This window comes from Condylura cristata, unplaced genomic scaffold, assembly GCF_000260355.1.
Source record: "Condylura cristata isolate star-nosed mole 26May11 unplaced genomic scaffold, ConCri1.0 scaffold00002, whole genome shotgun sequence".
In the NCBI taxonomy this organism is placed as follows: Eukaryota; Metazoa; Chordata; class Mammalia; order Eulipotyphla; family Talpidae; genus Condylura; species Condylura cristata.
Window position 1 is genome coordinate 16,832,112 of NW_004567103.1, and position 24,163 is coordinate 16,856,274.

The 24,163-nt window shown below is 35.5% G+C and overlaps 1 protein-coding gene across 4 annotated transcripts in view; it reads left to right on the top strand.

Annotated features, from left to right (window-relative positions):
* Positions 1–20,739, top strand: part of IKZF2 (IKAROS family zinc finger 2 (Helios)) — a 149,169-nt gene extending 128,430 nt beyond the window's left edge. Inside the window, exons 7-9 of one of the 4 annotated variants that reach the window (XM_004674325.2) lie at positions 6,067–6,204; positions 13,881–14,024; positions 19,023–20,739. In XM_004674325.2, coding sequence (XP_004674382.1) covers positions 6,067–6,204; positions 13,881–14,024; positions 19,023–19,747 — 1,007 coding nt within the window. In that variant the 3' untranslated portion in view covers positions 19,748–20,739. The remainder of the gene's footprint in view (positions 1–6,066; positions 6,205–13,880; positions 14,025–19,022) is intronic. The other 3 variants (XM_004674326.1, XM_004674328.2, XM_004674327.2) reach the window with 3 other exon arrangements.
* The last annotated feature ends 3,424 nt before the right edge of the window (positions 20,740–24,163 follow it).

The following is a 24,163-nucleotide window of genomic DNA, read 5'->3' on the forward strand; positions in this document are numbered from 1 at the left end:
TTTTTTTTTTTTTTTTTTAGTGAACAGCTCACCATACTAAACTTTCTAGAAGTTACAAAGTTAAGTAAGACAATTGTTGCATTCTATAAACAAGATCACCATCTTGTGTGGGTGATAAATATAAACATAAAGTGGACACAAATAATACATGATAAATAATACATGATAATTTTCTAAGTTTCCTAAGTACAAAAGCCAATAAAAGTGTTTGTTTAGCGAGATAGATCACTTTTGGATGGAATGTAGTTGAGAAGTTGAGAGTAGAAAGGTGAGTAGTAGTAGTACTTCAAAAGGGAGAAGTAGTGTGAAGCCATTTCAGAAAAGAACCAAGACTCAGAAGTATCCAAGCACAAGTTAATTTTAGCTAGTTCCTGGTATCAAAGATGCATGCAATCTTTGGCACCATATCATATAGGGTGCTGGATGATTTGGGATTTGGATTTTGTTCAGTAAAATAGCCATTGAAAATTGACTAGGGAAGTTAAATAATTATACAAGGGAAGAAGAGAACAGGTGACAAAGTGTATTGATCTATCCCTGGCTAGTGATAATGAGAACTTGATACTGGTTGTGAGAATGATAAGGAGGAAAGAACTTGAAAAAAACTGAAGGAGTTGAGTTATAGCATTTAGCAATCATTTGTATAAAGAAAACCACAAAACTAGTAAAAGAAATAAGGCACAAAGAAATGGAAAGATATCCTATTCTCCTGGGTAGGAAAGCTTAGTGTCATTAAAATGGCAGTATTAAACAACACAATTTACATATTTAATGCAATATCTGTCAAAAATACCAATGACAATTACCAAACTGATGGAATCACAAAAGCCCTGGAATAGTTAGAATAATCTTGAGAGAAAAGAAGAAAAAATGGAGATATCATACTTCCTGAATTCAGACAATATTACACAGCAGCAGTAATCAAAACAGTGTGGTACTGGAACAAAAACAGAAACTCAAACCGGAGTAGAATCAAAAACCCATAGAGAAATTCATATAAATATGGACAGCTAATTTTCAACAAAGAAATTAAGATCACAAAGTGGAGAAAAGATAGCCTTTTTAATAAATGGGGATAGGGAACATAGATTGCTGCATGGAAACAAACATAAATAAAGCAAGGCTCATATTTAACATCATACACAAAAATTCACTTGAAATGGATTAAAGTTTAGACATAAGAACTTGAAACCATAAAGTACTTGAAAGAAAATATAGGAAACACCTTAAAGGCCATGTACCCCAAAGAAGTTTTTGGGAGTAAAACCCCAGTAACAAGGGTAACAAAAGAAAAAAATAAGTGGGGATATATCAAATTTAAAAGCTTTTACACCTCAAAAAAAAATTATGAAAATGAAAAGGCAGCCTAGAGAATGGGAAAAACATACCACATAGCATGCATCTGAAAAAGGATTAATCTCTAAAATATACAGAGTACTTACACAGCAACAAGGAACCAAGTTACTCAATAAAAAGACCTTAGTGACACTTCTCTATAAAAAACATCTGATGGCCTATAGACATATGAAAATGTTCAACAACACTTACAAAAAATGCAAACGAAAACTGCACTGGTAGGCCACCTCACTCCTGTGAGAATTGCCCATATAAAAGTGAATGGGATCAACAAATGTTGGAGAGGTTGAGGTGAAAAAAAAAAAAGAACTGTTATCCACTATTGATGGGAATGTAAGCTCATGTGGAAAACGGTGCACAGATGTCTTAAGGAAATAAAAAAAAGCAGTTTCATTTGTGCCAACAATACTGCTATTATGTGTCTAAACAAATAACATGAACTACTAAACATGGAAAGATCTCGCTACACCTGTGTACATGGCAGCAGGCTTTATAATTGCCAGATCATGGAACCAACTCAGGTGCCCTTCAGTAGATGAATGGATAGAATAACTGGTGCATATAGTCACTGAGAATTACATGGCTGTGTACGTGTAATTCCATAGTATCACAAGAAGGTCAAATGGAGGCATTTAACATAAAACAGATGGACTTTGAGCTGATTATGTAAAGTAAAATCAGCCAAAAAAAGCATATAGGATTGTTTCACTCATTGTAGAATATAAATGCTCAGAACTCCCTCACCATTATGTGCAAACAATAAGAGAAATAAAAAACTGAACTTGGCAAAAAGAAGATAATGGTTACCAGAGGAGAAAGGGGGTAGGGCATGGAAGCAGATGGGGTTTGGGAGTGAGCATGGGGATGAATATGGTTTGGTGGAGCAAATAAATAGCCCTTTTGGAAGAGGAAAAAAATAATTTAGTAATCATTTGAATCTGGGGAAATGATAGTTGACAACAAAAGTGACTGGCTTGTTTTGAGTTGGGATAAGTGAAACAGTGGGAACACTAGTACAGGTCAGAATAAAAATCATTTTCTGGAAGAAGATAATTTCAAGTGTGGTGTTTGCATGCAGCAATACTCGAACTGGCATTGGAAAGCATGAGTTTGAAGTGCAGTCATACTGAGTGTCAGCTATATTTAATAACTTCTGCAAGCACTGTCAGTTCAAAATTGGTAAATCATCATCTCTTTTCTTATGACAGAGCTTATTATTCGGACTAGGAAAAGAAATAGATATCAAATTTATAATAACTATGCAATTATTCCTAAGTAATGTATCACAGAGGATAGAGTGGTGTCTGAGAGCACAGAGAAATAAACTGTCTTTATAGTGCCAAGATCATTTTCAAAATGTTTAAATGATCAGTGGGAACATCGAACATGGAGTAAAATATTACTCCAGGCATGATCTGGGTGTTTTATAGAAATAAGGTCTTAATCTAGAGAGAAAAGCAGGAAACTACTGAGAACAAAATCTGGGGGTTCATATATATTAGCCTCGTCAGAAAGGGTTACAGTTAGATTGAGTGGTAACACAGAATCTGATCCCAGGAGATTAAGACATATTAAAATTGATTGTGAAAAAGAAATTAAGATTGTTTAAATGATATTAAAGTCCCCTGGACTTAGAAGATCTGAGGTTATTGGTGAATCTTTAAAAATATTTTGTTTATATCAGAATGAAATTGGTTCAGATGGTGATAAGGAACAATAATATTTATGAAAATAGAAGTACTAAATACTGGTCCTCTCCTATGAATAGATGTGGTGTACAAATTAACTCCTTTATATGTGGTATAAAAATAGGTTTTAAATATTACACAGATAAACATCTAGAGGGAGTAAATATAAACAATATTTTCATAAACTTGATTTATAAAACATACCAAAGAACTGACAGAAAATGGTCTTGGGATAGAAGAGCTATATTAGATGTGGCAAGTATTGGTGATGATCTTTGAAAATAAATTTTCAAAAGCATAGTCAGGGTATGATCTAGACTAAGCTCAAAGAGCAAATTGAAAGAGATGTTTGCAGTTCCTGGAAATTCTGAAACTCTTGACTCCTCCACCTTACCTCCTACCCCTATTATCTGACTTCTATGTTTCCTTCAGTTAGTTATCTACCTACATGTTCATCTTCAGGCAGACCTTCCTGTTTAACCTTATCAAATAAACAAGATTCTCCACGTTACACCATAACACTATTGTTTTGCTTTGTAGACCCCAACCCAATTGGTAATATGATCATTATGTATTTTTTCAGTGACTGTCCTCCTCACCAGCCTTCAGTTGTACAATGACAATGTTTTTCATTTTGTGCCCCAACTTCATCACCCTGTTGGCACATTGTATGCTTTTAGTAAATATGTTATTACATGAGAAACATGGGAAAGATAAGGTGGAGCATTTCCAGGACAAATTTCTTAGAACAATTAGTACAAATGACTCAACAAGAGCAAGAATGTGATGAAGAAGAAAGAGTGTTGGTTTAAAACAGATAAAGTGGGAGAAGCTCAAGTAAAGTAGATGGGGTAAACTTTAAAATGAGAGCTATGAAAAATGAATTTTGAAAACAGTAAAATGTATAATGTCTGTTCTTATCCTCTGACTTGGGAGTTAAGAGTAGTTGCAGGAAGATGCATGCTGAGCAGGAAATACATAGCAATCCTAGGTTGCAATGTGACAGGACTAATGAGGGGAAACCAGGGAGATAACCGAAATGTTTTTAACATGTTTAACAAATATTGATTACTGACTTGTTCGTTGAAAATTTATCACTTATTATTCTAAATAGCCCAAAATTAAGTAATGGTGATAGCAATCAAAGACTTTTTTAAAAAAAATTTTTTTTAAACTTTGGTTATTTTGTGATATATTCCATTTTATAGTTTTTTGGGTTTTTTTTAAGATTTATTTATTTGTGCATACAGAACTGGAATACAGGCCAGATCCTCAGGGGTGGCGAGAGGCTTCACCAGAGACAGAGCAGGGAGCAGAACAGGCAGATCGACGAAGTACACCGCTGAGGGGAGCAGCGGGCGGGTCAGGAGAGGTCTGCCACGCCATGTGACCACCTCCGGGGCAGGCGGGAATCGAACTCATAGGGAAGTGGCTTTAGCTTCTCAGTGCTGTGCTTTAACCCGCTGCGCCACCAGGGATGGCCAAGATTTTTTATAATAGATAATCTGATGAATTGGAAGACAATTACATATAAATATATTTATATTATTTGGTCTACATATTTCTGACAAAAATTGTTTTCTTATATTCTGTACTGTTTCCCACCAATGATATAAATTCCTTATACCTTACATAACCACCTAGTTTCCACTTCCCAGAGATTCTTGACTCTGAAAAAATAGGTTATTTAAAAAAAAAATTAAAAATGTTATTTTGCCTTGTATTTAGAAATGACTAATCTTGGCTTAGATAGCTTTTTAAAAATGGTTTGTAAAATATTATGATTATAAATAAGTAATTGTAGTTTATAATATATAATTTTAGTTTACAGATGAAGTTAGAGTTTTTTTTTTTTTAAATTTAGTCAGTATTGTGAAACTTTTATGCAGCTATAAATACTTTGCCTTACGAGTAACCATTTATTTCAGTTCTGCTTGTGACCATGTTGTAGTGTGGGCTTCTAACGTGACTGGTGTTAGGTATGCTGTCTTAGGCCACAAACAAAGGTGAAACAAAAATGCTTCTTATGGGAGTCTAATGAGAGTTGCTGACCTCATTCACACTGACTTTCTTCTGAATGTTTTGCCACACATCACCTGCTCTTTTGTTTTTCCATATCCATTCAGAATTAAGAATCATAGCACTTTGTGATTCCCTTGCCAATAGTCATACATTAAAACATACTTCTTTCCATAATGTCTGAATTCCTGCTACATTTTTTAATTTTTTTTTCTCCCTCCTTAATGTGAGCATCACAGAAATCTATTAGGTGTACCGAGATATGGTTACCTGGCTAATTATAGGATAATTTATTTGTGAATGTGAAATGTATTGAAAATATTACTATCACTATAACAAAATCTGTTCAAGTTTCAGTTGACTATTACTAATACTCCTGACTCTAAGCACGAGTGAGTTAATTCTTGGTAATGTAAGAACAATACTAATGTGGAAGAACCTACTTATCTACTGTAAAGTTTTGTATATGCGAATAGTTGTCACCAAGGTGGAAAGAAAAGAGAAACTTTCTGTTTTTATCTGTACTTTTGCTCATTAATTTTTTTAACTTTTCTTAGTACCCATGAATAATGATGATTGGTGTTGTTGCATCTTAACTTTCTTTAGTAAAATTCCATCTTCACCCCCTCCAAGAAATAAATTATTGTCATGTGTCTAGGACAACCCTGGTCTACCTTTGAATGAGTCAAAACTGAGAGAATTGCGTGAGTAAATGTCAGTGTGAAGGATCAGATCATTTGAGATTGATCACTTGATCCTCACAATCTAAGAAACAGTCAGAGCATGAATTTGATTCAGTATTTCCCCTATCAACAAAGGCTTGAGCTGCTTTATTTTTGCTTATCTTTTAGACAGATTGTCTTTTCTTGCCTAAATCTGAATGTGGAGGAGGAAGAGATTTAAGTTCGAAAAGCATTAACATGCTTCCTCCAGAATGCCAGCAGTGAGCTGTTCACTTAGCTGGGGTGAGACTGACTGCACTGACCTTGAGCTCTCTTCACAGTGGGTAAACCTCACAAGTGCAACTACTGTGGACGAAGCTACAAGCAGCGCAGTTCCCTGGAGGAGCACAAGGAGCGTTGCCACAACTATCTCCAGAATGTCAGCATGGAGGCTGCCGGACAGGTCATGAGTCACCATGGTGGGTACAAAGGGCACTCGGCCCTTGACTGCTTTGATCACTTCTGCCTTCCATCGTTCTCCCCATGCTTCAGCATAAAGACACAATCTCACTCTTTCAAACAATTTTAAAGCAGATATCCTTAACTCTGTGTGGGATTATCTTCTTACGCACTGGAAAGACATGAAACTTTGAGATATTTTGCAAACAATCTGTGTTGAGTTTTTGTGCTACTCTCATATTGTTTCTTTGAACACCTGTCCGGATGAACATAATTAGCCGAGTGATAAGGCAGTTGATGCTGAATAGGATGAAGTAAGGAACTGTTCTTTCTTTCATCTCTTTCATTTGCTGCGCCAAATCATTAAAGATAGTTCCACACAAGTCTGTAAATTCACTAAGCGAATTAATTGGTTATTTGTGTATTTTCATCTCTCTTAGCTAAATGATAGTGATATAATAGGGAATAACGGATTAGTTTACTCCAAGTGTGTGGAACAGTTTAGACCAAAATTAGGCATCCTTTTCCTCTGCAAAAAGCAAAACATCCACATCTTCGCAATACATAATAGCAGGTGGCATGGAAGTCCCTGTCAGTCTCTAATTCTCCTATTAATATTAGTGAATTAGCCTTATAATGGAAAGTCATGGATTCAATTCCTTAAATTTTGCTCTTGTCCAACTGATTTTATTTTTCTGCTGTCTGGTTTACTTATTGATAAAAATACATAAAAATCATAATATATTAGTACATTTATATCTTTCATTAAAAAGGTTTAAACATAATATGGGAATGCTGTAACTTTTATTGAAGTAACATTAAATAATGTGCATCTCTATAAATCAACATCTGTATTACATTTACCAGAAAAACTCTAGTTTCTAGTCACTTTCAAAATCCACTTAGTGATTTACAGATATAGACAGCTCAAGATTATTTGTCGGTTTATATATATATATATATATATATATATATATATACTACATACTGTATAGAACATGAAATGACTGTATTGGGATTATTTTTTAAAGTATTTCTTTTATCATCACAAAAGACCTAAGCATTTCTTTGTATTGAGGGTAATTTATATATTCTAAAGAATTAGATTTAGTTTCATTTATTATTGTGAATCAATTTAGCTTTATCATTAAAACTTTTACCTAATATTTGTTAAAAACTTATCTGTGCCTTAAATCTTGGTAAGTTTGCTATTATATTTTGATTACCAGGACTCTTGAGGATAGTGCTGAAGCCCCAGCAAAGGGGTTAAAATGGTGAACCTGGGACTCCAATAAACCTACTCTGTTGTCTGGTATCTGAGTATGTCATTCATAGGCTTGATATGATATGATTGGAAGTATAACTAATACCCAATAAATACTCATTTTACTGTTACGTTTCTGGGAATTAAATATTAAGGAATAGTAAATGTTCCATCTTTCCTAGCATTAACTTTGGAATTTGAGGTTTCTTTTGTCTACAGCACACTCTGTGATTAAATTGTGGTTTTTTTACAAGGTAGCTTGAGGCAGAGAAAATGATGGAGGCTTTAGGCACATACCATATGTTCCAGAGACATCTTAGGAAATCACTACTAGGTTTTCCACTGAATGTTCTTTCCTTGCTGTTTTTACATTTGATTAATTCTGTTAATTCCTTTCCCATTCACAGTTAATCATGAAACTCTATGTTGCATAACTTACCTGAATAAGAAATAGTCTTTCCTAAAAGACTGTGTTGTTATAGGAAGGTAAGGTTGACATACATTTAATCAATGTTTAATTATCTTTGGCAGATTAACCAGCTGTAGAATGAGTACTAACAAGAAATTTAAATAGGTAAATTTTGGCTTGGACTATGATAAGGCAGGGGCCTTTACTAATGGTACTGAAGCTGGAATAGAGCAGGGGAAGGTGGGAAAGACACTCAGAAACTGGGTGGAGGCAAGGTGGGAGCAGTGGTATGTTTTCATATAATTTACAGAGCCAAGTATTTGTTCTTAGATATCATACAAAGTTTTAACAAAGTCAGTTTATCTTAATGCTAACACTTGTCTTATGTCTGAAATAATTACAGATTATCCTTAATCTACTTTTCCTCCTGTTAAAATTCTTAATGGGAAACTTACCATATGAGGTACAAATTGAGCAAGGTCTTGAGAAAAACATGGGTCAGACACTGCTAGAGCTCACATTCACCTTGTTTCAAACACATGTGAACAGTGAAATCCTTCCCTATCCCTTTCCCTCTCTTCATGCTACATTTTGTTTTGTTTTTTCTTTCTTTCAGTGGTGGATGTGGGAGTTATCTTTGGGGTTGCTATTAGCAATGTAAATTAATTACTATTCTTTTTTTTTTTTCACATCTGCCAAAATTACATTTCTTAGCCTCTCCTTCATGAAGCTCTTCCCTTGTTGGCTCTTCTAGCAAGGAGGTGTCTTAAATCAAGGAGGATTTCTTTCACTTTGGAGAACATTTATTAAGGTCTTGCTATACTATGCCAAATTCCGTGATATATTCTGGGGAGATAAAGATAAATCAACATAATTTCATTCTTACATGTAAAGTCTGGTAGTAACTACATACTTAAGACAAATAAAATGAAGCAAGTACTCTAACAAATGCTCTTATACAATTCTCTGCTAGCACTGATGAGAATGATCTACCTGAAGAAAAAGACAACTTCTCATCTGCAGTGTTTGAGCTATCCATGAGAATGAGAAAAAAATTGTTTGATTTGACCCATGACCAGAGAACATGTATTCTGGAGAAGCAACCATCAGCTAGGGGTTGGGGGCATAAAATAACATTAACAAAAGATTCCAAAACATTGAGTATAGTTTGGAGGTAAAGGAGTAACAGAAAATGAAACTGAACCAGTAGCACACAATGCAGTCTAGAGCCTTTGTGATAATCCAATCTTTGAATTTCACTGGGTTGATCAAATATGTGTCTTCTGAAGAAAAGTATAGTTCTTGGTGCAGACTATAGATGGATACCTGCTGGGCTTGAGGAGAGCCTGGAAGTGAGAATGCCAAAGTGAACAGGAAAGAGTGGTGGTGGGACAAGAGAAAATAAAAAAAGCTAAAAATATATTTAGGTGCAGAATGAATAGTTCTTGAGTTTTATGGCAAGGGAGGGAATTCATAATGTATTTTTTTTGGGAAAAAAAATAAAACTGGACTTTATAGCACACTATCTTATTTGAATGTTGTATTTATCAGCTTGAAGAAAAAAAATATATAACCAAAACATGTAATTATCTTTTCCTTTCATTGGAAGATAAAATGAAAGTGTGAACAAAAAGAGACAACCAACTTTAAAGCAAGAACTTTTTGGTCATTTATTTCATGTTTTATTTCAAATATGGAGGCATATCTGGGAACCTCTAAATGTTGTAGTAAACTTTTTCAACCTGTAGTGTGAAACATTTTCCTCATAAAAACAGTATACTTCCACTGGATATTACATTTGCCTCCTATCATAAGAGGCACTAAAGACAAAAGTTCAGTTCTTACCCTAAGGTTCCTTACCAGCTATTGGAAGAAATATAATAATAAATCAAGAGCTACAGTGCAATAGCATTATGAGAACACAGAAAACGTATATCTAAACCAATCTGGGTGTCCAAGATGAAGCTTTGGGGTAGTTATGGCTTGCGTGGCATGTTAAAAGGCAAGATAGAGCTAGCTGAATAAGTGGAGAAGCATATTTCATGCAGAGACAATAGAAAGTGTCAAAAAATAGAAGTTTAAAAAAGGAGAGTGGATTAAGGAACCACAAGCAGCTATTTATAACGAGAGTCCAGTTTGTAAGGACAAGCAAAATCAGAAGGTTGATAAAGTGGGAGAAACAGACTGAACAAAACATCAAGGACGTATTGGACCACACAAATATTTAGTACTTTAGCCTAAAAACTTTATTACATTAACATCTTACTGTGAGAAATGTGGGAGGTAAATCAGATGAATCAGAGCAGATGGAGTTGACTATCACAGCAGTCTCCTGTTGGTTGAATTGATCACAGTAGCCTCAAATACACAGAAATGTTAGGTCAGTGGAATCTATGGGTGTTAAATTTTAAATACTTGGAAACTCCGTGTCTGTATATTAGGAAAGGTGGTGGGGTGGGGGTGAGGAAATAGAAGATTGGGTGAAAGGAAGAAATATAGGATTTGTCAGTTATCTAGTTGTCTAGTATGAATGTCCAGGTAAGTAGTGGGGTACCAGTCACTGAGATAAGAATTAGAAAAATAGAAGGAAATTTCAGTTTAAAACATGTTACCTTTTAGGTGCCTGTGAGAGACAGCCAAGTGAAACTGTGGGTGGAAGCTGAATGTATAGATCTCAAGTTCTCAAGAGAGTTTTGGGTAGGAAATAAAGTTGTGGAGCTATCATTATATAGATAATAACCTGAAGTAAAAGGCTTTAGAAGGTTATGTGGGTAAGTTTAGAGTGAGACATGTAGAAGACAAAGAAAATACTAGGAAAAAAAAAAAGCCATGAAGATAAATAAAGCAAAGGTGGGAAAATGGAAAGAGTAATTTCACAGAAGCCAAAGCGAGTGTCAGCATTGTATGGTGTTGTCAGGAAAATTACCAAGAATAGGTTTTTTTTTAGATTTGCAGCATGGAGGAGATTTGTGAAGACATCTGTTGTTTTGTCTACTCTACATACCTTTCGCCTTTTGATAACAAAGCTTCCATTTCCTTCTAGAGTATGGTCCCTCAGTTGGTGAAGCCCTCAGTGGGACTCTCAGTCGAGGTGTCCCGCCCTCTTTTGGCTAGCAGGTAGACCTGTGACCTAAGCTAAGTCCCCAGGTGACCTTGGAACTTGAATTTTGAGTGGATCGGCTAGGAAAAAATAGCTATGTGGAGAGACCTCTTATGTTTCTGTCTTTATGTATTATCAGTGTGATGAGATAATAAAATAATGTGAGCCTTTATTTCTCCTAGTGATAGCTTCAAAACTAAGCTCCAGGAAGAGACTTCCAGGTTAGGAAGTACTCTAAAGGGGTATTGATATTTTCTCAATCTAGATAAATGTCTCATTATGTGACTTAGGTGTTTTTGAGTTAATTTGTCTTGTGTTTTAAGGAATATACATCCAGAAACATTTTGAAGTATTGTACCCAGACTTATGAAAGTAAAATTTTACAATAGTTACATATTTGAAAAGGGCATCCAATCTTTTCCCAGTGGCAGACCTTATAAATATATCAAACTTGCTTATAAAAAGTCAACATTAACTAATGTCTACAAATAATAGTACAAAACATGACTAAGTACTTAAGATCTGGAGTCATATCAACCTAGTTCAGCACTATTCCCTGCTAAACAGTTGTAAACCCTAAGGAAATGAATATCTCTGGTCTTTGTTTTCCACATTTGTAAAATGGAGATTAACTGTACCTATCTCAGGTAGTTTTTAGGATTCAATGAATTATTAAGTGCACCATCCTATAACTGCCCTTATTACATGATACAAATCAATTATTATTACTATTATTAATTTTTGGTGATATGATAGCAACAAAATAAATATTTGCTATATCAAGGGCTGTTGTAAAACAGAAGTTAGACCAGAGCTGTGCCGAAGTCATTGTTTTCAGTTCACATGAGCTTCATTGAACTTGGGACAAATCATCTGAATTGAGGTGGATGTGGTGTGGGACCGTTCCCACACCCAGGTTTCGTTTTGAGTGTTAATTGTGTGCAAATATGAAAATTCAAGGTGAGACTTAGAGCAAAACTGCCAAGTTTGGGACTGTTCATTTCAAAACTAATTAGTATATTCAATTCTGGGGGCAAACCCCGTAAACCAGTTTTGCTATTTTTTAGCAAAATTTATAACAAACTTTTTTTTCTTTTCTTCTTTCATTTTGGACCTCGGACTGTGATCTGTATCTCTGGTTCCTTGCCACATCACTAGTGCCATTTGATCCTTCTAGTCCCACCCTTATTTGAATTCTGTGGTCACCTTTGCTTTTCTTTTTAAGTCTATATTTTTAAATTGCAGTTGTTGTTTAAGAACATGATGTTTTTTTATAATGCTCAAGGCATACTTTTTCCACTTGATAATGTCATGAATTATATCTGTATAGAAAATAACCTAAATCTTTTCCTTGTTTCTGAATCCCAACTTGGAATGCTTTTTCTAAATGAGCATCCAACAGTTTCAGAATTCTTTACCACTTACAGCCAAAGAATCATTCATAAAATAGGGACTAAGGCAATTTTTTCTTTCTGGCCAATTCACTAATAAGTTAAATACAAAAATTAGTTATTTATTGTATCTACATTAGGTTTTTCTACAAATTAGACTATCTTTTTTTTTTTAAAAGCATGTCCAAATCAGGAAAACTGCTCTAATACAATTTTTCATTTTTTCAAAATTGGTAACCCATATTAGTTAAATACAAAAATTAGTTATTTATTGTATCTACATTAGGTTTTTCTACAAATTAGACTATCTTTTTTTTTTTTAAAGCATGTCCAAATCAGGAAAACTGCTCTAATACAATTTTTCATTTTTTCAAAATTGGTAACCCATATTAGTTATTAAGTAAGTCATCTGAATTGCGTACTGGATTTTAACTTTCATCTCTTGCTCTCTCGCTTTATTTTAGTGCCCTTCCTTATAAATGAGAACGCATAAGTGAAAACAGCAGAATAAATCATCTTATAACCCTTGCTGACCAAGTTAGCAAAGCTTCAGGCTTCCAAACTACAGGCACAGGTGGAATTGGAGAAAGCAACAATAGGCAAGAAGTTACATGTTAAGATCTTTCCTGTCAGCTGGTTTTAATCAGCTGACCTGATCTGTTGCAGATGTTTTTCTACCCTTCAACATCCTGTGACAGTATTTTTATTCAGAAATAATGTTTATTACTTCTTTGACTATCCTATTGATGTCAGTGTCTAATATCAGTATCTGTGAACTAATACATTAACCCATGGAAAATAGGCAAAGGGAACAAAGAGGGAGCTGCATCAGAGTGATTATGTCAAGTTAATTAGAACAGTGATTTAGTGAGCAAATGTGCTAAAATCTTGGATTTGGAATCCAGTGTAGAAAAGAGCAGGATTCTCTTATCCTGCGAAAGAACTGTTTTTAAAATAAATTACAGCTGTAAGCTGCTACCCTTCCATATTCACAATTGGATCGCTTTCTGCAGGTATTGGCTTCTGCCAGTTGGACTAACAGCTTACTCATCAAATAGGAAACCTGCTCCAGAAAAAATAGATGGGTGAAAATAATAGTTAAATATTGTGCTGTAATCATGTGTGTCTGCTGAAGCTTTCCTCCAAAACAAGGTGACCGACTTTAAATTGTTTTAGAAAAATAGACTCCAAGAGCTTTGAGAATAGTGCTATCTTAAAGTAGTATTGATTTTAATCAATGTTAAAAACACTTTCAGAGGACTGAGATGAGAAACAAGATGAATGTATTTGCTACCAATAGTCACAACAGTGTGTACGATTGATCTGAGAGAGACTTGGATAAAAACATCTGTGTATGTATAAAATTAGAAAGTGCATTTTCACATCAGAGATTATTCTTTCCATTTGCTTGTATTCACATATCACCATATAATATCTAATATGTGTATCACACATACTGAGATGGAAAGTCCATCTTTAGCTAAAATGTTAAAGAAATTATCATATTTTTCTTTCTGCATGGTTTTCTATAGTACCTCCTATGGAAGATTGTAAGGAACAAGAGCCTATTATGGACAACAATATTTCTCTGGTGCCTTTTGAGAGACCTGCTGTCATAGAGAAGCTCGCGGGGAATATGGGAAAACGTAAAAGCTCCACTCCACAAAAGTTTGTGGGTAAGCATTGCAGATGCTTTTCTTTTAAAAGGTGATTTTAATGAGTAAAGGATGTTCTCATGAAATATATATATGGCGTTCAGTTTATGAAATAAATACACATGTCTTCATTTTTTTCTACTTTATGTCAGTGCACATGTACCACACAAACACACACACCTATTCTTAGGCATACATGGTCCTAAAAAAGAGAAACAAAGGAAGGCTGATAGTAAGTTGCTATTTCTAGATGAAATGATATATGAAGTAAAATAGCCTGCAAAAGTAAAATGTTCATATGTTTAATATTTAAATACTAATACTTAGAGGAAATGGTATAGCCTATAAGCCAGTTTTGTAATCTATTTTTGTAATCTATATTGCCAGATTTTTTTTTAACTGTTTTCCCTATGTAATAATAATGCCTTTACTGTTTGACCTAGAATGAAGAGAAGTCTTCTTTTTTTTTCTCCAAAACTCTGCATTAGAAAATTATTTCTCAACCTACACTCAGGATGTTTCATATTTGGATCTGTAGTTTATATTTTGAGCTTTTTTTTTTTCATCCAGTCCATGATTTTGAACAAAGAAGATTAAATATATATTTAGACTCCCCTTTTTCATTTCCAATCCCTTGGTATTCTTTAGTACACTCAGAGTTGGTATCATTCAGCATACTGCAAATCATAAAGTGCCACTCAGGATTCAGGAAGCATCTTTGAATGCATGAAAAGTAGAGATTCTCCATAAAGAATTGTCATTAACTGTATGTGTGCTTTATCATTATAGAATTTGTATTAGATAAATAATAGAAGAGACACTACTGATGAGTATTGTAGCCTGTGAGTTGTGTGGTGTTTAGGAGAAAAATCTTCTTTTTAGTTATTTCAGGGAGGAGAGGGCAATAAAATTCTGTTCGTAGAGATTTCTTTTCAATGTAAAAATTGATGAATTCACAAATGACCGGAATATCACCTCAAGAGTATCTGGAGGTATTAGTGACGGAGCTCATTAAAAGAAGGCGAAAGGGTAGTTCTAAGGGTCATAGTTCAGACTAGGGCAGCCTGAAGCCCTGAGAGTGCATGCAAAGGCTTTCTCCAGCCCTAGGTAATATATCTTTTTTTTTTCTTTCTTTTTATAAGTATCTATTTTACTGCTAGTTCATATGTTTAAAATTGATTTGAATGTTCATTAACTGTTTATATAATCAAGTACACCATAGTTAGAAAACTGATATTATTACGTGTCTGTCCTCTGAATTTAGGCGGCTCTGCTCTTTGAAACATTCTGATGTTTTCTGAGACAGAGATGTTACTCTCAATTTGATTTGATTACATTCCTTAGAAAAGACTAGAGATTTTCAAAATTATGTCTTAAATTAGTGACATTTGATTTTTATTAAGAACTTGATAACACATTTCTTTGTCTAGATTTTATCTTGTTGGTAATATATAACACAGGAACTGTTACCATGATGTCTTTTGAAATGAAGAATTCCTTTACAACACACTTAACGATAATTCCTTTCTCCCTTAGCCTTCAGTTAAATAGTGTTTCTCCACTGTATCGCATCCTCCAGGTCAATGAAGTTTTTTAATTCTTGACACTCTTGACCTTCTGTTAGCGAGCCCCACTCTGCTGAAGCCAGCTAAACTTCTGTTCGTTATTTCTCCATTCTACTTCGCTTGGAGAAAAACCCGTTTTACACACTGGTGTCAGTGTAAATGAATAAATAAGTGATTTCAAATATTAGTTATCCCCTCCATACCATGTGGCTGCCCTCCTTTAATTCATCCCTGAGTCATCTCTCTTGCTCACCACTGCAACCATGTCAGTCTTTCTTTACTTCCTGACATGCCATCTCATTCTGGACTCTGAGAGAGTAAACAGTTCAATGACTACAGTACAGTATCACTAACTCTGATTCTGGGATTCTGTGCCTCTGTGTGATGACAACCCGCCCCCCTTTGTTTCAGTGAAGGACTATTTCTGTTTCTGAGTAAGTTTAATCCTTCGTATGATCTGGAATTTTCACATCCTAGCCACCCCATATATTTTACACTATCATTATTTTCTCTTTTTCCATTATTTTTTCAACTTCTCCTCTCTATTGGTGTTGTACTTTGAGCATTTATTATGATAAACACTCAGCACTTAAACAGTCTTTCAAAACCAAGTCTCTCTCTAGCTACTACCTGCTTTCACCATTGCTTCAGAGATGGAGTTGTTAAAAGTTTTCTATGCTTGCTTTCCCTAATTTCTTTCTTTCCACTCATTCTCCAGTTTTGTAATTGGCTTTCTTCCTCCCTTATACTCAGCTGAAATTGTTCTCATTTAAGTCAACACTAACTTCTAACCTGCCAAACTCAGTAGCTCCATTTTAGATCACTCAGTAGCTCCATTTTAGATCACCATACAGAAGTTCTGGAGAACACTTGCCATGACTGAATTATCCACTCAATTTGAAACATACTTCCTTTGGTTTCTATGACACTGACTTTTCTTGCATTTCTTTCAGCTTTTCTGACCTCTCTTCCCCTGTCTTCTTTAAGGATTTACCCCACATAGCCACTATGCAAATGGGGCAGAGGTACTCATGGAGCTCTCTATTCACATGCCTAAATATTTTACCATGATAAGCTACATTTTACCTTCCTAACTTGGAAGACTGAGTTTAAATAAATATATATTTCTCACATTCCTTTGAGATATTGCCAGCACAATCAAAACCATTTCCTGGCCTGCAGTCAGGCCTTCTTCCTAGCCCCACTTTTCTATGTTTTGTTCAGTGCCAAAAGGTGTGTAAATACCTCAGCTTATACAACCAAATCTTCATATTGCACATGCACATCATAAAGTCCCAGTGTGTATATCAGCAGCACAATTGGCTCTAAGGACAACAGACTCAGAGCCATTTAGGCAAGGAATTCTGGGACATGAGTATCCAGAGTACAACCTAGGGAATAAGCTCCAGATAGGCACATTCCTTTGGCCTTACACATTCCTCATTCCATGAAGCATAAGGCCCTGTGTTCTTAAAACATGCAGCCCAGCGCAGGAATGCCTTGGTCTTTGGGCAGACAGAAAAATCTTGGGTGTTGCTGGAGGTTCTGTTTTTGATTGCTTTTCACACTTTACCTAATGTCTGGCTGATATTATCTACCCCCTTCAGAAGTTGCAGTCTATCAGCTGATGATTCTCATATCTTTATTTCCTATCTCTCTATACTTCAGATCTCCTGAGTTTGAGACTGTATCTCAGTGCTTACTGGACATGTCTGTTACTAATAGTAACAGACATGAATTCATCATGTCTCAACTGAATTCATCATCTTTTCTGTCTCTTTACCATCCACTGAGTTTCTCAGAACAAAAACCTGGGTTTCATGCTTCTTCCTCTTTCTCATTCTTTATGTTTAGATAATCACCAAGCCCTAGAACTGTATTCTCTAAATTTCTCTCTATTCCATTAACTTTTCTCCTTTTCCACTGCCACTGTACTAGCTAAGGCCACAAAATCTTAACAGCTTCAATTTCCAAGTAGTGTTGCTAAATCATACCTACTCAAGTCAAGTCACCTCCCCGTTTAACCCCTTTAGCTCTTATTGCCGTCAGGATAAAATCCAAATTCCTTGGCTGTTGAATGAGCAACATGTTATCCGAATTTATCTTTCTCCTCCTTTTCCACTCTCAGTCACATGGAAGTATACGTAATACCTTAAAAAAGTCATGCCCTCTTGACTTTGAGCTTTCTGACTACCTGCTCCACCTATGCATTACTTCATTTGACTAATATTTGCCATCATTTTCTTTCTCTGATGCTACTTCCTTTAAGAAGTCTTCTTTACTCCAGTATGAGTCACATATTCTTATTTAACCCCTGTCTCACATATCACACTACTATAAATGATCCTTAAATTGCCACCACTCCTTCTAAATTGTAAACAGCTTGAGAAAGCAGATTAGGTATGTCTAACTTAACTTTAAAATACTTGACATTGCAATATCTTAAATTGGATGCCCTGAGATAACATCTTTTCACTACTTCAGTCATTATTTTGCTCAGTTTGGGCCTCTCTCTTCAAATCTGAAATAATACTACCTACCGGAAAGTACTTTTCCAGGATGCAGCTCCAACAGATCAACAATCCTTATCTAATATTGCAAATTGGGCATCTACCCATAACAACACATTAATGATTTGTGTGAAGTCTATTCTATTTTCAATAAATATTTCTAGATTTGTTTACTTATGCATACAGTACTGGGGTACAGACCAGAGGTGTGGGGGTAGGGGGGCAGGGTAAGAGGATTCACCAGAGACAGAACAGGGAGCAGAACAGGCAGACTGACGAAGTACACTGCTGAGGGGAGCAGCTGGTGGGTCAGGAGAGGTCTGCTTTGCCTCCTTGGAGGGGGTTCACCTTCTTGGAGGGGGCTCAATCTTGGGTTGAAGTGGCTTCAGCTAACTTCCCAGTACTGCTCTTTGACCCATTGCGCCACCAGGGAGGGCCCCTCTGTAAGTTTTTTCTAACATAGGAATTACTCAACTGAGTTAACCCTACACAACGGATGGAGTGATAGAGGCGATAACAGATCTGTGTGCTTTTGTGACTTTGTAACTTGTTTAAAATACGCAAAAGCAAACGTAGGCTCTGGCTTCCTCCCAGCAGATAGTTCATTTTCCCTCTGTAGTCACTGAAGTCTAGACACATGGAAATTTTAATAGAGGATAAAAATAAAGTATATCTTTCAGTATAGATGTATTTTCATAGTGACACTAGAACTAGTGCAAATAGCTCATGAAGTTTTTAATTACTAATCCTCTTCACAGATTAACAGTGTTTGTGAGTTTTAACAGAATTGAAAATTCCAAATACTTAACCTAAAGTATAAGATATGCCATATAATGTAAAGTGAAGGTGATTAGTTTGTACTCCTTTATATTTTTATGTTGAACACTAGTCTTGTGCCTTCCTTTTTTTTTTTTTTTTAATTTTTCTCTCACTTGCCTTTTCAGGGGAAAAGCTCATGCGATTCAGCTACCCAGACATTCACTTTGATATGAACTTAACATATGAGAAGGAGGCTGAGCTGATGCAGTCTCATATGATGGACCAAGCCATCAACAATGCAATCACCTACCTTGGAGCTGAGGCCCTTCACCCTCTGATGCAGCACCCGCCAAGCACAATCGCTGAGGTGGCCCCAGTTATAAGCTCAGCTTATTCTCAGGTCTATCATCCAAATAGGATAGAAAGACCCATTAGCAGGGAAACCTCTGATAGTCATGAAAACAACATGGATGGCCCTATCTCTCTCATCAGACCAAAGAGTCGACCCCAGGAAAGAGAGGCCTCTCCCAGCAATAGCTGCCTGGATTCTACTGACTCAGAAAGCAGCCATGATGACCACCAGTCCTACCAAGGAAACCCTGCCTTAAATCCCAAGAGGAAACAAAGCCCAGCTTACATTAAGGAGGATGTCAAGGCTTTGGATCCCACCAAGGCTCCTAAGGGCTCTCTGAAGGACATCTATAAGGTCTTCAATGGAGAAGGAGAACAGATTAGGGCCTTCAAGTGTGAGCACTGCCGAGTCCTTTTCCTAGACCATGTCATGTACACCATTCACATGGGTTGCCATGGCTACCGGGACCCACTGGAATGCAACATCTGTGGCTACAGAAGCCAGGACCGTTACGAGTTTTCCTCACATATTGTTCGAGGGGAGCACACATTCCACTAGGCCTTTTCATTCCAAAGGGGACCCCTATGAAGTAAAGAACTGCACATGAAGAAATACTGCACTTACAATCCCACTTGCCCTCAGATGTTGACATACCTTTTATTTTTTTTAATATTATTACTGTCATTAATTCTTATTTTGTGAACGCAGTGTCATTTGCTCTGCCTAATTATAGTAAGGAAGAAACTGAAGAAAGAAGGGACAGGGGATATTGTTTTTTTGGTAACTTGGGTTGTTTATTTTGTGGGAATTTAAGAGCAGTTCATTTCTGCCATGCATAGATAATAAGGTATATTGTGCTTTGGGGGGAAAAATCACTTGATTCATACAGAACCTAAGAGATTCTAATTTGCCACTGATGTTCAGGGTGATTGCAGGCAGGAAAATTTAGAATTTTCTGGGTGGGACTTTCACAGTTTAAAATGGTGTAAGTAATTTTACTCTTCAAAGAAGAATTTGTTTCAAAATTGTAAATTTTTGTTTATCCTCTAGAAATCATGGAACACAAACACATTGCTATTTTCAGTGATAACTCCTCGAATGAGTTGTTATGGCTTCTATGTTTACTTTCCCTATGGAATTTATAGTAAGGTATGTTATACACTGTACCATAGAGCAGACTTTTAAACTACAGGTAATTAAGGGCACCTGCAACACATCTGAGGTCCTCTGATGTTATTTTTCTAAACTTAAGCACTGTTTTCCATAGTTTTGATGACTGGCATTTTATAGACACCCTGGCAGCCTTACTTTTAACACCTTTAATGGGTAGTATTTTTATCTAGTTTTCAGAATAACATATGGTCTAAGAGTGGCTAAGAGGCAGTCAATAGTTTCCAGAAGGGACCTCTACTTTTCATAAATTTGCTTGGGAAGTTTTTGTTCAAAGCTGTAATATGATAGCAGCATAGTATATATATATATTTTTGTTTCTAAACGTATGATTGTCACTTTATCAGCATTTAATCAGTGTTAACCAGTCAGCAGAAAAATATAATTAGGCTAACAGTAGGGGGAAAACCCACTCAGAAATCCCTTTTCTGGTATTTCTCTTTTCACTGTTTTTTTCAAGCTGTGACCACCCAGTGTTCTGTCCATCGTCCATTCTTCTTTTACTCTTCCAGTGGAAGGTTTAAAAAAGAAATCTTGCTATAGGCTATTACTTTCAAAATCTCCATGGTGCAATTGCTAATTTGAACTGAAAACATGGTAACTTGAACCCTGAAAGAATATGGAGTTAGGGCTATTTATTCTAGTATATCATCACTAATAATACTACTGTTGGTGCAAGGTAAAGGGAACTTCTTTATAGCATGTACACTGAGCTTTAGATAAAGTTTCTTTTGACCCGTTTTGGAGTCTAGAATGTGATAGAACCTCTAAGTGAAAGTGACCTTATCCTGGTCTCAAAAGAATTCAACTAATTTTAAGTCCTTGACAAAGATGAAACGTGATCCTTTAGTATACACTTTCCCTTATTTTAATCCACACATGAAATATGTTACCATATTTTAATTTCATTTATGTGGGTGCTTTTTTTTTTTAAGTTTGCATCATGGCAGCATTAGAAGAGAGGAACTAGTAAGATAAATTTAAATAATTTTGGGGGACACATGGAGGTAGAGCTCTCTGTCTAATCTGTAGTGGGGACAGGCCTGACTATGACTAGATTATCTGTGAATATTGAGATTCAGTAGTAACCAAATCTAAAAACTGCTCTTAAAAATGATAAATAGGATGTTGAAACTGTGTTTCATAATACAGTGATGTGAGAATTACAAAAATGGACAGAGAAGAAAATCTGGCCCCTTCATGGCTTTGCACTCACTTTCTACCTTCCCATCTGCTTACTTTAGCAACTTGGAAGCAGTAACACTAGGCATACATGATTACAGTTCAGCTCTCTTACTAGCCCCTGTCATGATTGTTTTTGAAAAAATGTCCAAAGTGTTCCTTTACGGTTAAGAGAATGCACCAAAACAGAGATGTGAAATTTAATAATTTAAGTAGAATGTCAATTGTCACTTTTTCCCTGCATGCTTTGCTACATTGTGATCATACAATTTATTCAAAGTAAAGCATGCTTTTGAGACTCCCTTGTCCCACCCACCCTAACTACTCATAAACAATTGAATGTTTTTGTTTTTGTTTTGCATTTTGGAAAAAGCCTGATGATGTGTGACTAGTGATTTTGTGATAAGGAAACATTGGATGCCAGTCAACATGGTCACAACTGGCTGTGGGTGAATTTCTGCTGGCATCATCCTGACTTCTCTTCCTGCGTACTGGTTTGGCTCCCATTTGTATGCATAACCATGTCCTGTGTACCTCACCTGTGATGAACTGGAATCTAGGTGGAAATAGTTGTGTAATGTCCCTAAGAAGACAGTACTAATACACTTTTTTTTTTTTCTGAATTCACCTTCTGGTGAATAATTCTTTTCTGAATTCACCTGTATTTGCTGTAAGTGTACACCTACACCTTCTTAGCTTCATAATATAAGGGACAGATAAAGGTTAAGATAGATTGGGATGTGGCAGGGACAGGTAGGGACAAGGTCAGTTCAGATGTTTAGGTTAGAAAGAATGTGGGCGCAGTGCTCTGGGAAACTCTGGGTGGTTATATTTGCATGCCTTTTCTTCCCAAAAGGAAATATACAAGTGGTAGCACCTAAAAATAAATTACGCGGATCAGACAACATGTAAGTCAACCTTTATACAACAGTCGTGTGTCCGGTTTATTTAGGTGAGATTTCCCTTTACAGAGAGTATTTGAGGGACAGGTAAAATGGGTTAGCCACTGTATTTTCTAATTTTACAAAAATTCAGAAATTCATCACATTGCTTTGTCCTAATTTTGCCCAGAATTTTATCTCCAGCTCCTGTTGGAAACGTGGCTGCTTCTCCTTAATATTGGTAAATCATTTGTAAAATGCCATTCCCATTGGGCTTTTTAAAGCAGAGAGGGGGCCCAGTAGGCAGGCTGGAAGAAAGTTTGAGATTTTTAAACTTCTTATTGAGAATTTCCTGGTGCAACAATACGAGAGAATAATTGCCTAGGATGTCTATTTGAATGCAATGTAGGAAGTGTCTCTCCTACATATATATAACTGAAGAGCATGGCACAGTGTATATGTGTGTATATATACACTTTCAAAGAAAATACACGGAAAGAACAATTAGAGTGATCAGATGTATACAAGAGCATATTAATGTTGTAATTAATTCCTGAACAACTTACTAGGTTTACGTTACCAGACTGTATTAAGAAATATTAAAGAAGTTATTAGTGTCTTTATGCCTGTTCACAAACTCTTAGTCTTCTCTATGTACCTACAAGAAGAAAGAAAAAGAATCTAAACTGATTTGACACAACCTCCGAAGTGAAAGAAATACAAATTACTTTTGAATAGTAAAGCGTAAAGTTCATGATTTTTCTTGTTGGTACATGGAAAAGGCCAAGGTTATTTTGGTGAGCTTACATTTTTACTCATTTTGTGTCTAAGTTGTACACCTCACAAAACCACATAGCCTTTAGGTTTTAGGAATGTTGGAGAAAATTTACATCAGTGAGAAGCATTTAGGTGAAAATTTTGCTTTTCTTACTTTCTGAATCTTTTTCAACTTCCTAAATTATTCTTTAAGTGGAAAAAAGAATTTTAAAAGGCTGCAAAAATACAGTTTAAAAAATAATTACTTGCCCCCAAGTTATAAGACAGAACTTAGATTTTAAGAGGTACTGGCTACATTATTTTGTTTTTGAACTTTGAATTGTTCATTTTATAAAAAGGAATAAATTATATTATGGTCATATGTAGTTATATTTTATGTATTATTTTAGTAAGTACTATCTGTATGAAGATTATCCTAAAACAAATTTCCCCTAATACAAAAGAAAAGGTAGGGGTGAAACTGACATTTGTATATAGTGAATTTATCTTAGAAATGTTTTTAAACCTCCAGTTTCTGCAAAATAATTAAAATATACAGTAACTGGTCTCTAAAAATACTGAACTTAATGTATTAAATACTTATAAACTTTCTTTATATTGGTGCCTTTTTAAAATGCATTAGAGTGTCGGTTAGCTGTCAACACTTTATGTATTTTTAAAAATCACTTAAAATTGAGTACTATATAATTCATCCTCGTTTTCTTAGGGCAAAACAGATCACTTCCAATACAGAGACTTGCAGCTTAGCTGATAAAACATAAACTTGAAAACAGATTTTTAGTATCATTTTAGTTTGAGCCTATCACTAGGTACCATTATAAGATGATGCAGGTCAACTATGAGAGAAAGAAATTTTAGCTGTGAATTGCATTATGGTGTTTTGTTTTTAGGGAAGAATAAGTTCTAGTACCATGCAAGGCTTTATGAGTGGAATTTTTGGTCAATAAAGTACAGTATTATTTTG